Here is a 15,725-nt window from a genome sequence, read left to right on the forward strand (position 1 = left end):
CCATGTTTGAAACTTGACAAAGTTCTGACAAAGAAAAGAACTTCTAGAGGTAAGAAGGCCATCACACAGCTGCTAGGTGTCTCCATTTTTACTTCTGCTAATGAATGTCGTGTGTTGCCATCAGGTGATCCACCCTTTTACCGTTTCTGGAAAGACACTCTGCAGCAAGCAGACAGCTCTGTTCCTAACAGCGGCACGGCGGGTATGGTAGAAACGACAGCCTATGCTTTGCTCACCAGCCTGAACCTGAAGGAGACGAACTATGTCAACCCAATCATCAAGTGGCTGTCTGAGGAGCAGAGATACGGAGGCGGCTTTTACTCCACCCAGGTAGCGTGTTCTTCGCTTGATCTGTGCTAGCTTCTCACGCCTTCCACACCCATCTGGCCTCCACGACTCTTTCTAATGAATGAGCTGCCAGGGGTACAAACCATGTCTAGAATCGCAGGAACCCTGGAGATTATTGTTAACTTCATTATTCAGAAGACGAGACGAGCCTAAAGAGGTTTATTCAAGGAGCCAAATCAGCACCGTGTTTCCTGACTCTATGGCCTCTGGTACTTCTTTCACTGTCTTTAAAGACCATGGAAGGCTGGTAGGCTACCAGCAATTACATCACATCCTGTCTTAGAAATAGTGGTTGCCATGGAAGCAAAGGTGCCAGTGATTCCTCTCCTGCATGGGGTTTAACTATCTATCAATCAAGTTATGTTTTATGTTGTATTGCACACAATGCTTTGGTCAATAACAGACTATAAATACAATGGCGATTCATAAAATTATAGTAGTGCTAAAAATTTCCTATTGCCTACTACTAGATTTCTGGCTATTATGATGTATATAACACATTACATGTTTGTGCAGATGTGAGTACTGCCAACCACATAAAAGCATAACACGTAAAATTATTAATAATTATTATAATTAATTTATAATGTATATAAATGTCTAATTCTATAATTTATAATTAATAGGCATTTATTAGCTCATGTTTCTCAAGGATGGAAAGACCAAGATTGAGGGGCTGTAATTTGGCAAGGACATCTTTGCTGTGTCATCCCATGAAGGACAAAGAGAAAGAAAAAGAGGGGAGAGAAGAAAGAAGAGAGGGAAAGAGGGAGGGGAGAGGAGAGAGAGGGGCAAATTCATTCATTCGTAAGGATGATGGCATCAATCTGCGTGTGAGGGTGGTGCCTGTTGTGGAATATTATTTGAAGCTGTATTACTTTGCTTGTCTAAAACACCTGATTGGTCTAATAAAGAGCTGAACGGCCAATAGGTAGACACGAGAAAGGATAGGTGGGGCTGGCAGGCAGAGAGAATAAATAGGGGGAGAAATTTGGGGAGAAAGGATGGAGAGCAAGAAAAGGAGAAGGCGGGGGAAGGCATCAGGGGTCAGGCACCCAGCTATACAACCAACAACAGAGAGAGAGAGAGAGAGAGAGAGAGAGAGAGAGAGAGAGAGAGAGAGAGAGATAGAGAATAAAAGCCCAGCGGCTTCAAATAATATTCCACAACAGGCGCCCATGACTGCACACCTCCCTTTAAATCCTACCTTCTCCTGCATTGCCGCACTGGATGTCAAGTTTCCAATACGCAAACTAAAGACATAATCAACTACAGCAGACACCAAGGAAGGCATGCGTCCCTGTGTGCTCCACGATCTTATGTTCTAGTGGGGATGGCAGCAGTCAAAAACTATAAATAAAAGTGGTGTAAATAGGGGTGAATGCTGTAAAGATCAAGAAATGAACACTAAAACTATCATAAAGGGAGAGCTTGTGGCCTTGCCGTGGGAGTGTTTAAACTGAGACTAACGTGTGAGAAAGAGACCTGCCTGACCCTGCAGTATCGGAGGCATTTTTCAGGGTGACCTGCCTGAGGGTGCATGTGCAGAGTATGTGGAGAACCCAGACCTACGCCATACTTCCTTCCTGTCCCTGATGAAAACGATGACCTTCCTAGAGAGAGAGGGATCGTCCTCACACCTCCACAGTGGTCCCCTCAACACCCCCGCCCCCCACGTCACTCAGTCAGCTCGAGTTTCGTCTCCAGACAGTGCGAATTTGTAGAGCTGGGTGTACACAGCACTGGGGAGGCTGAAGTGAGAGCATTCCAAGTTCAAGTCTACTTATGGGAATCCCATTGTAAAACCAAGAGTGGGTCTATTTGCAATCTGAGGGTGTATAAACAAACTAAATGTGCTTTTGTGCCTTGCTGATTATTGATAGGACACAATTAATGCCATCGAGGGCCTGACAGAATATTCACTCCTGGCTAAACAGCTTCATTTGAATATGGATATCAATGTCTCCTACAAACACAAAGGTGATTTCTACAAGTATAAGATGACAGAGCAGAATTTCCTTGGGAGACCAGTGGAGGTAAATGAACTATTTTGCAATCAGATGGGAGGATTTCAGTCATTTCTCCCATCCTTACTTACATGTGCTTTTATTTACCATTTAAACATGCACCGGGTACCAGCTGACAATAAGCAGGTGCCTGTTGCATCTCATTGGTTCAAGAGTAAAACAAACTCATGTCCGGGGGAGGGGCTGCCATTTACTTAAGAGCCCAGAAGCACCTACATGGAGGTGCAGAGGGCCATCTGGTCCAGGCTGACGGAGGTTGGTGGAGGTTAGTCCACCACGTGTGTGGGATAAGCTGGGAGAACCAGAGAGGGGTAGCCAGGTGAAGATAAGGGAAGAACATTCACTGTAAGTAGCAGCGCACACCAAAGCGCCTTCGTCGCAGGAACGTGCAAGACCTGTCTGACGCCTGCTGCAGGTCCCTTTTGTCCTTGGTCTTGCTCACGGACTGCAGCTAGCTTGAACCGAGGCCTCTGGATCTCTAGACTGTACCATGTCTATTTCCAAGGCTAGATTTTTTAGAGGGAAAACTCTTAATAGGTTATGAAAATTTCCCAAAGAAAAGGATACATTAGACAAAGTATACTCTATGTTATTATTGCTGCCAGTCTACATGGCCGAATGCACATTTTTCTAATTATCATGTGTGAATGTAGTGCATTTAATATATAAGCAAGTAGGAATAGGAACAATAAATAAAAGACCCAGAGACAGATAGTGGGGTTCAAGCTGAAGATCAGAGAAGCAAAGCAGCCAGGCTACCAGAGAGCTCTCACCTCTAACAGGGCAGAGGTGTTCTCAGAGTGGCTGGAGAATGAATGCCGGATGCTGACTCCTTGCTCCTGTCTTACGTATCTCCCAGTGCTGGGATTAAAGGCGTGTAATCCCAGGTGCCGAGATCATCTTTGCGTGAGCTGTTTCTCTTTAGGACTGGATCAGTCTTGTGTAGATCTGGGTGGCCTTGGACTCACAGAGATCTGTCTACCTCTTAATCCTGAGTCCTAGGATTAAGGTGTGAACCACCACCTCCTAGCTTCTGGCTGCTGGAATTAAAGGTGTGTGCCTGGCTTCTACGGCTTGTGGCTGACTTTGCTTTCTGAGTCCTCAGGCAAGCTTTAATAAATTATAAATAATATATCACCATAAATCATCCTCACTGTCTACATGCTTGTGAAAGTAAATAGATAGGAGAAATAAAGCTTAAGCAAAAATCACAAACCAGTGGCTCATAGCAAAATAATGATAGTATAATAAAGACATGGCCATAGACAAAAATCTATATCAATAATTAGTGATCTGATTCTCAACTTCCTTTGAAAAAATAAGATCTGGCAACAGGGCGAAGGCATTGGGCATGGCTTTTTCAATCTGTACTGGTCACATGATATATGCATATGCATTTGTGCCCATATTTTCCCACCCCCTAGGGTTCTGAAGGTGGCTGTGCTGCCCCGTAGGTTGGAAATATGTCTTTTGTCCTAGGGAACCTTTAGAAATCACCAGAGACACGTGTTCTGGGTCTATGCTCTAATGAGGAGCTGTGGGTCTGAGCATCATGGGGCTATGTCCTATTTTCATTTCCCGTGCTGTGACAAAATGCCCAACAAAATCTGCTTAGGGGAGAAAGGGTTCCTTTTAACTCAGTCCCGGGACACAGTCCATCATTGTGGGGAATTCAAGGAGGCGGGAGCATTAAGCGGCTACTCTTGTTCACAGTCCAGTGTGTGTCAGAACGCTTATGCTCAGCTCGTTTGCTCCAGTTTTATACAATCCAGCACCCAGAGAATGGTGCCGCCCACAGTAGGCAGCTCTTCCTATATAAATTAACATAATTAAGGCACTCCCCTATAGACATGCTGATGGACCAATCCAATGCATAATATGTTTTCTACCAAGCATGGTGGCTCTGGGAGGAGGAGGAGGAGGTACAGAGACGGGGTACAGCGCAGCATTTCCCAGACTTGTCACCTTAGAGACGTTCATTCCTCATTCAGCATCTCAAAGCACTCATTCCCTAAGTGATGCTGCTGTGTCCTGTCAGGGACAACAGGAGAGGTGACCTATTTCCCCGGGTTTACTAAAATTTGAAGGAAAGACTGACAGACTTGAATGTGTGCCAAGCCCCCACACACACCAGTGTGTTAAGCAAAGAGGAGTGGACTCTGAAAGTGTGAAGTAGCCGCTGAGGCTTCGGTCTGGATCAAAACCATCTCTTCCATTATGACCCCAAATTACCAAGCCTGTGGGTGATAGCTCGCCGCGCCTTGAGAGAAGGGGGCTGCTTGGGTGATAGCAAACCTTGAGAGAGGGGCGTTGATTGGGTAATAGTAAACCTCCAGAGAGGGGGGTTGATTGAGTGATAGCGAGCCTTGAGAGAGGGGGGCCGCTTGGCTGAATCCATGTCTTCCCTTTCCCCCCAGAAGAGTGGGAAGAAGAACAGCGTGCTTAAGTGGGGTGGCCAGAGACTTCGGGTGCAGTTCTAGGTGCTAGGGGTAGGATACCTGGGGTTTAAACTAGCACAAGCCAACCAGAAGTGGGGAAGAGGGTCCATCAAGAAGTGAAAGAGAAGTGCAAAAGGGGAAGAAGCAGAGGATTAAAATGTTTTGTGGCCGCTTCAGAGTCTTGCATCCTGATGCTAATGAAATTAACCTGCAGTGTGGCGCACGCCTTTAATCCCAGCACTCAGGAGGCAGAGGCAGGTGGATCTCTGTGAATTTGAGGCAAACCTGGGACAGGATAGAGTTCCGGGACCGACAGCTGGCTCAAGAGAGAGAGAGAGAGAGAGAGAGAGAGAGAGAGAGAGAGAGAGAGAGAGAGAGAGAGAGAGAGAGAGAGAGAGAGAGAGAACAATTCCCATTGGCACATGAGAAGCTAAATCCTGAACTAAACTCCAAAAGGAATTTGTTCACTTGGAAAAAAATGAAATAAATATCTAGTTTTTACAATGACTATATATGTATGTATGTATGTATGTGTATATATATATACATGTATATATACATGTATAATTAATCAATATCTAGTTTTACATAGAATATACATACATACATACGTGTGTGTGTGTGTGTGTGTGTGTGTGTGTATGACCTCTAACGTGTTGCTTTAGTTGGCTTGCTAAGGAGAAGGACATCCTGTTTACACACAGAAGTGAGGGCTAGGAGGACCCCAGGGTCTTTTAGTGCCGCTGTGTTCCGATCTTCAGTGTCATCCGTTTAATTTCACAAGAGAGAGGCTGCAGGCCTCCCAGTCCTTTCTTTGCTCTCTCTGCCCTCTGTCGAACGATGAATGGAAGCATGGTTTCTCTGTCCACCCCTCAGGTACCTGTCAATGATGACCTCATCATCACCACAGGATTTAGCAACGGCTTGGCTACAGTATATGTGAGTATTTGACCGGTATCAAGGGAAGCTGTGTGTCTAGGTAACATTAAAAAAAAACACTTTGATGGAAAGCCACATAAATATGACTTGGATCACTGTGGACAGAGTTTCTTTCCCGCCTGGTCCCACAGCCATTTAGCACCAAGTGAACACAGAGGCTTCTATTAATTACAAACTGTTGGCCAATGGCTTAGGCTTCTTACTGACTAGCTCTCTCTTAATTATTAACCCATAACTACTAGTCTATGTGTTTCTACGTGGTTATATCTTACCAGAGGATTTCTAGCATCCTATGTTCCCAACAGCTAAATGGTGTCTCCCCTGGCAACTTCTCTCTTTCCTCTACCCAGCATCCTCCTTGTCTGGTAGCCCCGCCTGTACTTCCTGCCTGGCTACTGGCCAATCAGTGTTTTATTCATCAACCAATAAGAGAAGCATATATGCAAAAGAACATCCCCCATCAGATTACCATGACTAAAGTAGGGTTAATTTATCTAATTCTTTTTGCTGTCTTGACTTTTGTCACAGTTTATTTTGGATAGTAACTGGTGGTGCTTGTATGCATATTCTCTGTGTGTTTGTGGAAATTTTGTACATATTGCATATAGGCATGCAACTGCATTGTGATATTTCTGCCAATAATTGGTTACGTATATTATAGTCTCATAAGACTGCAATAGCTAATGGTGTCATAGCTATCATAGTTTATATAAATATACCCTATGTTTGCATAATGGAAAAGTTGCCTAATGAAATTTTTTCTCAGATAATATCCCTATTGTTACATATTTATAAATTTTATGGTTGCATGTATATTCACCAGACTCATGATGTGTGTGCTGCCTGGTTCATAACATCCCTCATTTACATATCTTTGTGTATGTCCACGTAGTCTGCAGTTTCTGAGCAGAAATTAATGTTCTATCGATGCTTTTGATGATGTTTTCACCTTTAGCACTTTTATTGTTTCAAGGACTGTTTACACGATGGCATGGAGGAAAATGGGCTGATTATTTTTCCAGAAGCCCTGGTTGCTGTCAGGGTATCTACTCCTGGCAAACACTCATCCAAACACATTTACAGTGACTTGTTTGCCTTGACAGCGTGTGGGGTTGGGAGAAATGAACTCTTCTTAGGCTAGTTAAGACTAAGGTAAGCCGTTAAACTGTGCAGGCTAAGGAGCAGGTGCCTGGGGAGCCGTTCTTCCCCTCTGACTACGTGAGATTCAGATGAACACTGTGCTTGACCCAAAGTCATCATTTCGTGTTTTCTTGAGCTGCAGAGTTACTGATTCATGCACATGTGCCTTCTGTGCTGGGTTCCAAAAGCCAGTCTCCTCTCTCCTAGCTAGAGTGACGCCCTTTCATTTCCCATGTCACATACAGTCTTCTTGTCTGTATACCCCAACGTAGGTAAAAACCGTGGTTCACAAAACCAGCATCTCCGAGGAATTCTGCAGCTTTTACCTGAAAATCGATACTCAAGACATTGACCGTAAGATGGCCTGCTGTGCTCTATATTTTAGCTACTCTTTGAAAATGTCAGCTAGAGAACTTCGCTAATTAGGAAACCTGTGCCTGTGAGAAGAAAAAAATTCTTAATCTAGTTATTAAGTAGGTTGGCTTCCAAGTAACCATGACTACCATTTATTACACTATATGTAATTTTAGTAACTGTTGCAAACCAATATTAAGTGACATAGCAGCTGAGCTATGGTGTTTGTGCTTCACTACTGATGTTTTTAAAGAAGGCAACAGGCCATAAGGCTCAAAGTGGGATATTCCTTTGGATTTCTACTGCTTTTGGTGCCAGTAGCTTTAAAATCTCCACAAGCACCAACTTCCAGATCACAAATCATTTCTAAGTGTGTTTAGAGACTTTCTCATTAAGGATTCTGCCCAAGCATGCTCCAAAGCAAGTAAAAACGGTCTACTTTCTACTTTGTAATTCATGTGTTTGTCCATGTGCCAGCCTCCAACTACCCCAGCCGCAGTGATCCCGGACACAAGTACATAGTAGCGTGTGCCAGGTGAGAGCATTTCACAGTGGGGAGGGGAGGCTTCCGAGGCCTCGCTGTGCTGCAGTACTCCACCTCCTTCTAACACTCCCAAGGGTGCTTGGCTGTTCATTTGCTCATCCATTCCTTTGTTCTAGTTTTTATTTTGTTTGTTTGGTTGTATGTTTGGTTGGTTGGCTGGTTTGGGTTTTTTTGGTTTTTCAAGACAGGGTTTTTCTGTGTAACAGTCCTAGCTGTCCTGGAACTCACTTCTGTGGACCAGGCTGACCTCAAACTCAGAGATCCACCTGTCTCTGCCTCCCCAGTGCTGGGACTAAAGGCAGGTGCCACCAATACCCCGAGTGGACGTGAGCATCTTTGAAGACTGTGAGTCTACTCACCATAGCCTACAAAGTGTGCACTGCTCACCACGGCCTCCTTCCTAGTGTGTGTGTAAAGTGTGCACCGCTCACCACGGCCTCCTTCCTGGTGTATGTGTGTAAAATGTGCATGGATTTTGAAACACACACACTTCTGGGTTTAGTGAGCACAGAATGAACCATTGGTAGCAAAGCCAGACCAAGGACAAACTCCTTCAAATTTCCATCACCTCTCAGGGCCACCTGCCATGTTCTGTCCTCATAATTCTCAATATTGTCTATATCAGGCAAAGCCCAAATCACATTTCATGGGTTATGCATACATGTAATCACACATGATACTAAGGTACCCAGTGTGGACCAAAAAAATAGGTCCAAAATGTATACTAGATTCTAACTGAATGGACTTTGGGGACATAGGAATTCCCTGGTTTCAAAAATAAAGGAGGTAAAGAAACCAGCAAGGCCTCAACTCCCTGACTTCCGCCCTGCACCCATACAGCACCTAAACTACCTCTTTCGATCTGTATGCTCTGAGACCATCAATCCTGAGAATCGGGTGCCGCCCGCTGCCACCTTCCCAGCTGTTTCTTCACCTGTCTACGACCCCAGCCTCTCACTTGTCTGGGTTTTCTCACCAGCATGCTTCACTGCCTGTGTTTCCTCCCCTCCTTAATCCTGTCTCTCCTCACTCCCTCCCGCCCTCCCCTCCCCCCTAGCTTCCTTCTTTCCTTTCTTCCTTCCAGCATCTTTCCCTCCACCCTTGGCGGATTCCACCCTCTGCTTCTTCCCAACCCTTCCTCATCCCGATGACTTTTCGCTGAGGTCACCTTCTCCCCAGCAGCTTTCTGGGAGCTGGCTGCCATTCCTCCTCTCACGTCCCCTTAGCTGGGGACGTGAGAAGGCCATTCCACAGCCATCTTTGACACCTGTAACACTTGTCACAGCGGGCTGAGCAAACACAGAGGAGGACTGGAATCAGTGCACAGGGCTGACGAGGTCTCGCCTTCTGGAGCTGGCTGGAGAAGAGCTCTGCCGTGAGGGGTCCCCCCACACAGTCAAATGGTCCTGGGCAGAGCATATCCGTCCATTCCCTGCTCCTGTCCTGGGAAGCATATGGGACCGTCCCACCTCTGAGTCTCTGCCAGTTCTGGTTGTCCCCAACCCTGCTGTACACAAAAGGATGCTTTCTAAGTCTTTGGACTTCTTGGAGGGCGTGTCTAACCCAGTTGTCAAGACACCAAAGAGCAGCTGGGGCTGTGGTGCCAGACAGCGGATCTTTTGGGTGTCGTTTTGGTCTTGCTTTGGTTCTTTACTTGTTTCGTTTGATTTTTTCTTTTCTTTTTTTTATTTTCTTTTTTTTTAACAAATTAGAGACAGAGTGTTCTAAACAGGCAGGTGGAAGTTGCTTTTGGAACCGTGACAATAAAGTTAGGTTGGGTGGATTCCAAAGTAACTAAGCAGTCCTTATTCATTTAAGAAAATCTTTGCCTTCAAATATTCCCTCCTGATTAAAAAATTGCTAACACATTGTACAGTCAGAGGCCTCTTTTGTGTAATTAGTTTTTGTTGTTTTTTTTTAACAGCCTCCTGGTAAAATCACAGGAAAGGGGGAAGGGGTGGGGAAGGATTTCATTTCTACAACAAAATGCCTTTGGGGAAGATTGCTGGCTTTGGCAGCAGGCAAAGGTCTTCTTAAAGGAAGAATTTCTGTTCCATGATTGAAACAGTCCCCATGGCAACCAGTTATCAAGCTCCACGGACCTTTTCATAGACACTCTTCACCCGGGAGGCCCTTTTGCATCCTGCAGACTAGTATTTGCATCTGTGAGCCAGAAATCTCTGCTTCTCCCCATCCAATTAAGGACATGCTCAGATGTCAAGGCTCGGGTCAAAGGCACCCAGTGTGCCCTTCTAAATGGCTCCTTTGGGGTGGATGGAGTTACATTTTTATGAGTTGGGGATTATTTTAGTGCCTTTAATTATTGTGATAAATGAGTATTTTTTTAATTCCTCATAAGAGCTGGTTTGAGTGCTGGGTGACTGAGGAAAAGATGTACCCAGATACCTCTCAAGCTCCCCATGCCATCTGTTTCCCTAAGTCCCACTCCTTTGGGTGAAATCAGTTGAGAACGACCCCTGCCCTCACTCCCCCACCTCCCCACCCCCACCCCACCTCTCCGCTCCAGTGTGCTTTGAATCTTGAGGTGTGGCTGGAGCCAGGGGTCACCCTGCACCGCTAGCTCCTTCGCCCCCCCCCCACCGGCCCTTCTCCTCAGTCCTCTAACTGTGCACTGGTAGCACTAAGCCTCCCCCTCCCAAAACCATAAAGATGGTTTAAAACACCTGGCTATCCTCCCCACAGTGACTTTCACAAACAAGAAAATGATTTGTGGAAATTGCTCAGTAACTCTGGGACAAGACCGGGATTTCCTGGAACCGCTCCAGAGAGAGAGAGAGAGAGAGAGAGAGATTCTATTTTACCCACTTTGCTTTTCCTTAACTTCAAAGTAGCAAAATTCCTAGACAACAGAGTCTTGGAAGCCTGGATTCACCCTCCAGCCCTCACCCCATCTGTTCCTGTGGGTGATCATCTCTATGCACCAGAACAGTGGTGTGCTGGCATTGCTGGCCAAGGAGGCGTTAGAATAGAGAGCCCAGAGACCCTCGCAATTCTAACACCCACACGTTCTGACCCATATACCGTAATACATAGAACCAAACTTAAAAGTAAAAGGTTGGTGCACGCCTTTAATCCCAGCACTAGGGAGGCAGAGGCAGGCAGATATCTGTGAGTTCGAGACCAACCTGGTCTACGAGAACTAGTTCCAGGACAGCCTCCAAAGCCTCAAAGAAACCCTGTCTCAAAAAAACAAACAAACAAAAAGTTAAATGCTGACAACAGGCATAGTGGCACACCTTTAACCTACACACTTGGGGAGGAAGAGGCAGGCAGAACTAGTGAGTTTGAAGCCAGCCTAGCCTATAAAGCTCTCATAGTCTCAGGAGACCCAAGGGCTGCATTGTTAGGCGTGTGTGTGTGTGTGTGTGTGTGTGTGTGTGTGTGTGTGTGTGTGTGTGTCCTGAGGAATGGGGCTCTTTCTCTGAGAATCTTATAATTTATTTAATCCATTTCTCAATCTCTAATTTGTTTTAGCTACAAGCCCAGCAGGGAAGAGTCAGCATCCGGGTCCTCCCACGCAGTGATGGATATCTCTCTGCCAACCGGAATCGGAGCAAACCAAGAAGATTTACGTGCTGCAAGTGTTTTCTTTGAGATGCTGTGAATGCTGGGGTTTCTCTCCTACATTATTTTATGGGCAAATTTACATTCTTTTACTTTAATACCTCACTCTCATACAATCACCCAAAATACTCTTTCAAAACAAACAGTCTATGATTGACTTATGAAAATGAAGCAGGAGTGTCGCCTAACCCAAACACAGGAGTGCATGCAACATGCAACAGTGTATTCAGGGATTCCAGAAAGCAGGCTCATGCTTCAGCTCCAAGTGGTGGGGCATAGCCAACCGGGAAACGTAAACCCAAAGAAGGGAAAGTAAATTCAAGCGCGCTCTCTGTGTCTCTCTCTTCCTTAGCTTGTGGAAGGAGTGGATCAACTCCTAACTGATTACCAGATCAAAGATGGCCATGTTATCCTGCAACTGAATTCGGTAAGCTCAACCTCCTGGCTCCCCCACCCACCCTCACATCTTTACAGGCTGAGCCATCGTGTATACCTCTGCCCACAACTTCCTCACAACCTTCAATTTGCCAAACAGATCCCCTCCAGAGATTTCCTTTGTGTCCACTTCCGGATATTTGAACTTTTCCAAGTTGGGTTTCTGAATCCTGCTACCTTCACGGTGTATGAATATCATAGACCAGGTAACCAGCTCTGCTCTGCTCTGCTCCAGTCTCTACTGTGTTCGTGTAACTTAGAAATCAAAATTTTACAAGCTGCCTTTCCTGGAGCCTACTTCAGAAAGTCCACCCTGAGCACTCACCTTTAGATACTGCATTCAAACTTCATAATCAAGCAATGGATTCGTGTGTCATTGTTCAGCTTCTCCCTTTTTAAAATAACTGAACTACGCTACTAAGAAATGACTATTGAACAATAAAATCCCAAGCACAGAGCAAAATAACAAGGTTCTTTGGGAACAGGGGCCCTTTCAGGACAGCCAATTCATAATTTAACCTCCTTGAGCCTGGAGCTCAAGGAGGGTAAATTAAAAGGTTGACATAGACAGTCTCTGCGGCCCCTTGTAAGAGACTCAGTGGCTAACTGTGTGTGTGTCAGCCCAGCCACTCTTGTGACCATGTCTCCATCCCACAGACAAGCAGTGCACCATGTTCTACAGCACCTCTGACACCAGGCTTCAGAGAGTTTGTGAAGGAGCAACATGCAAATGTGTAGAAGGTAATCACCTGTTTAGTCTGCCTGTCCCTGTCTGAAGGGAATCTCGGGAAGCTGTTTGGCCAAACCACAGGCTCTCAGAAGTAGATATGTAATCTTAGCTGACTGAAAAGTAATGACTGCCTGACAGCTTCCTGACAGCTCCCAAACACCCTGGTGGGGACCCTTATACAAGAGCAGAAACTCCATCGAGACAGCTGTTGGGTTTCCTGAGGGCCATAAGAGTTTCTTTTTTACTTTCACTTTTTAGCAAAGGGCCATAATCAAAGAGAACAGAGATGCAGGGCTAGGCAGCCAGGCCTTCCTCTCTCTTTTCACTCTAGTTAATGGAATTTTCTGTCACTTCTCCAAGTTTAACTGTCTCTTTGAAATCAAAGGAAGCCTTTTTGGCAACTCACCTGATCCTCAGAAATCACCATCATTTCTCTGTGAGTCCAAGTTGGTTTTGATTGCTCGCCTACCTATGAGAGTTTGCTTGTTTCTGTCTGCTTTGTTGTTTGGGTTATTTTTTTGTTTTTCTACTTCTTAGGTCCTTACTGTACCAACTTATAGCTAAAATCAAATCATCATTGTCTGCTTCGTTAGACTCCTAAAATGAAAGTTACTCCCCACTCGCTACCTTCGCAGCAAGGGTGTGCATTTCTGAGGAGCAGGCTAAGTAACCATGGAACAAATAAGTCTGTGTTAAAGACTTTGACTGCTGGTTTAGCTTTTGCCTTATGTAATGTTTCACTTCATGGAAGAGAAGAAAATGGACAGGTCTTAGGAATCTGGCATTTGTTAAAAAATAAATAAATAGATCATCCCAGACTGTCTCAGGGCTCACTGGAGACTGTCCAAGCGCATAGTGAGTGCCCGCTTCGGGACACTCAGCTAACTCTCGCCCACTCTCCACACAATCTAGCTGACTGTGGGCAGCTGCAGGTGGAGCTGGACCTGTCCATCCCTGCAAACACCAGGAAAGAAGCGGCGTGCAAACCGGAGATTGCCTATGGTAGGTGCAGACCTTCAACAGGGTTGACCATGAAATTTCGTCAGTGGGTGATCAGTGAGAAAGATGGAACACTGCACCTTAGTGGCATGGTGTGGATATGACATTTTGGGGGTCCCTTGAAGGAAAATGTCATCAATTTTTCAGCATTAGGGTGCAAAGTTGCATGTTACTCAACAAAGAAGTATGATTTCTCACTGACAATAATTGGAGAGACGGGCGTCCAGCGAAACACTCCCTTGCCAGGCCCTTCTGAATACATCTATTACACTTATTCCAAGAAAACTTTTGGAAAAAAAACACAGAATTTGGGGCTTAAGGAATGTCTTGATTAGGCGTGTGTGGTGCTCTTCCATAGACTCTGAGTTTGGTCCCCAGCACTTTTGTTGGGCGGCTCATAACCTCCTGTAACTCCAGCTACAGAGATTCAAATTCTCTGGCCTCTGTGAGCACCTGCAATCGTGTTCATCAACACACACACACACACACACACACACACACACACACACACACACAGCTGGTTTGGCTTTTTTGTATGCTTTGCTGGTGGTTTTTCACTGGACATCTGAGTTCCTTTTCCATTACTGTGACAAAATACCTCAACAAAAGCATCCTAAGGGAGAAAGGCTTCCTTTTGGCTCCTTGCCCCAGCAGAATAAAACCCACCATGGTGGGAAGGCATGACTGCAGGCAGGGAAGGCACCTTGCATCTGCACTCTGGAAGTAGAAAGGGGACAGGAAGTAAGCCTTGTCTATAAAGCTGTAGGGCCCACCCCCAGTGACCCACTTCCTCCAGGGGGGCTTTACTTCTTTTTTTTTTTAAGATTTTATTTATTATGTATCCAGTGTTCTACTACATGTTTGCCTACAGGCCAGAAGAGGGCACCAGATCTCATTATAGATGGTTGTGAGCCACCATGTGGTTGCTGGGAATTGAACTCAGGTCCTCTGGAAGGGCAGCCAGTGCTCTTAACCTCTGAGCCATCTCTCCAGCCTCAAACACATGATCTTACAGAGGACATTCACACTCAGACCAAAACATGGGTTCCATAAGGACCCTTAAAAGCAGCAAGCAGTTCTCAACCTGTGGTTCATGATCCCTTGGGGTTGATTAGCAGATATTTACATTAAAATTCATAACAGTAGCAAGATTACAGTTAGGAAATCTGTATTAGAGGGTCACCGCGTTAAGAAGGCTGAAGACCACTACTCTAGAGCATCAAACCCCTGGCACTATCTACCAGTGAAGAAATTGAGGCTCGAGGAGCTTAAATGTTTGCCCAGGGCCATGAGGGACCTAGCGATGGGAACGGAGTGGGCCCGGTCCTGCTGTTACTTCCTCTGTCCACAGAATCTTCTCGGCAGATTTCCTGGCATCAGAATGAACGTCATGTATTTCCTTCCTTTGAGTTCATCTTCGTTTTTTTTTTTTTTTTAATCTAACAATTTGGCTGAGGATTTGGGAAGATCCACGGAATAAATGAGATCCAACCTAGGGTGTCCTGATAACTGCCACCCACGTTCCCCATCTGATGACAAGCTCTGGCTCCTACGGGGGTGGCTTTGGTGGTGTCTGTCGGAACTGCTTCATTCTGTCCTGTTCTGTCTTTACCAGCTTACAAGGTTAGGATCACATCCACCACTGAAGAAAACGTTTTTGTGAAATACACTGCGACTCTTCTGGATGTTTACAGAGCAGGTGAGGCCTCCTCCTCCCCCGCGGCATTTAGTGTGCCTTACCAGCCAGGCACTGTATCAGACACGGAGAAGACTGGGAAACAGTCATGGGGCCTCACCTTCACGAAGTTTGTCCCTTGTCACAGATTTCAGTGACTGTTTCCTGTGTCAGCATGCATCCAAGTTATCTGAAACACACATTTTATCACATTTACACTTTTGTGCATCTGTGGCATACACGGGAGTCAGAGGACAACTTGCAGGAGTTGGGAGTTGGTTCTCTCCTTCTACCTTGAGCCTTGGAGCCAAGTACCTTTCCCTGCTGAGTCATCTTGCTAGCCCTTAAAACACATTTAAAATGAAATAATCATTTATTATGTAACTTGAGTTTATAGCCTTGTTTATATCTCCAAACAGCAGATTTCTCAATTGAGTAGATACACATTCTGAATAAGTAGGACTCTAAGTCTACACTGTAATATGATTTTATTGATGTGTATCTGTCACGA

The 15,725-nt window shown here is 45.4% G+C and overlaps 1 protein-coding gene across 1 annotated transcript in view; it reads left to right on the plus strand.

The window, feature by feature from the left end:
• Nucleotides 1-15,725, plus strand: part of LOC101837460 (complement C5) — an 87,860-nt gene that overhangs the window by 67,726 nt on the left and 4,409 nt on the right. Inside the window, exons 29-39 of the mRNA XM_040735652.1 lie at nt 125-330; nt 2,232-2,384; nt 5,690-5,752; nt 7,165-7,246; nt 7,724-7,781; nt 11,286-11,388; nt 11,728-11,802; nt 11,911-12,016; nt 12,468-12,551; nt 13,453-13,542; nt 15,155-15,238. Of these exons, the coding sequence (XP_040591586.1) occupies nt 125-330; nt 2,232-2,384; nt 5,690-5,752; nt 7,165-7,246; nt 7,724-7,781; nt 11,286-11,388; nt 11,728-11,802; nt 11,911-12,016; nt 12,468-12,551; nt 13,453-13,542; nt 15,155-15,238 (1,104 nt within the window). The remainder of the gene's footprint in view (nt 1-124; nt 331-2,231; nt 2,385-5,689; nt 5,753-7,164; nt 7,247-7,723; nt 7,782-11,285; nt 11,389-11,727; nt 11,803-11,910; nt 12,017-12,467; nt 12,552-13,452; nt 13,543-15,154; nt 15,239-15,725) is intronic.

Source organism: Mesocricetus auratus, unplaced genomic scaffold (assembly GCF_017639785.1).
Source record: "Mesocricetus auratus isolate SY011 unplaced genomic scaffold, BCM_Maur_2.0 Super-Scaffold_100047, whole genome shotgun sequence".
NCBI lineage: Eukaryota > Metazoa > Chordata > Mammalia > Rodentia > Cricetidae > Mesocricetus > Mesocricetus auratus.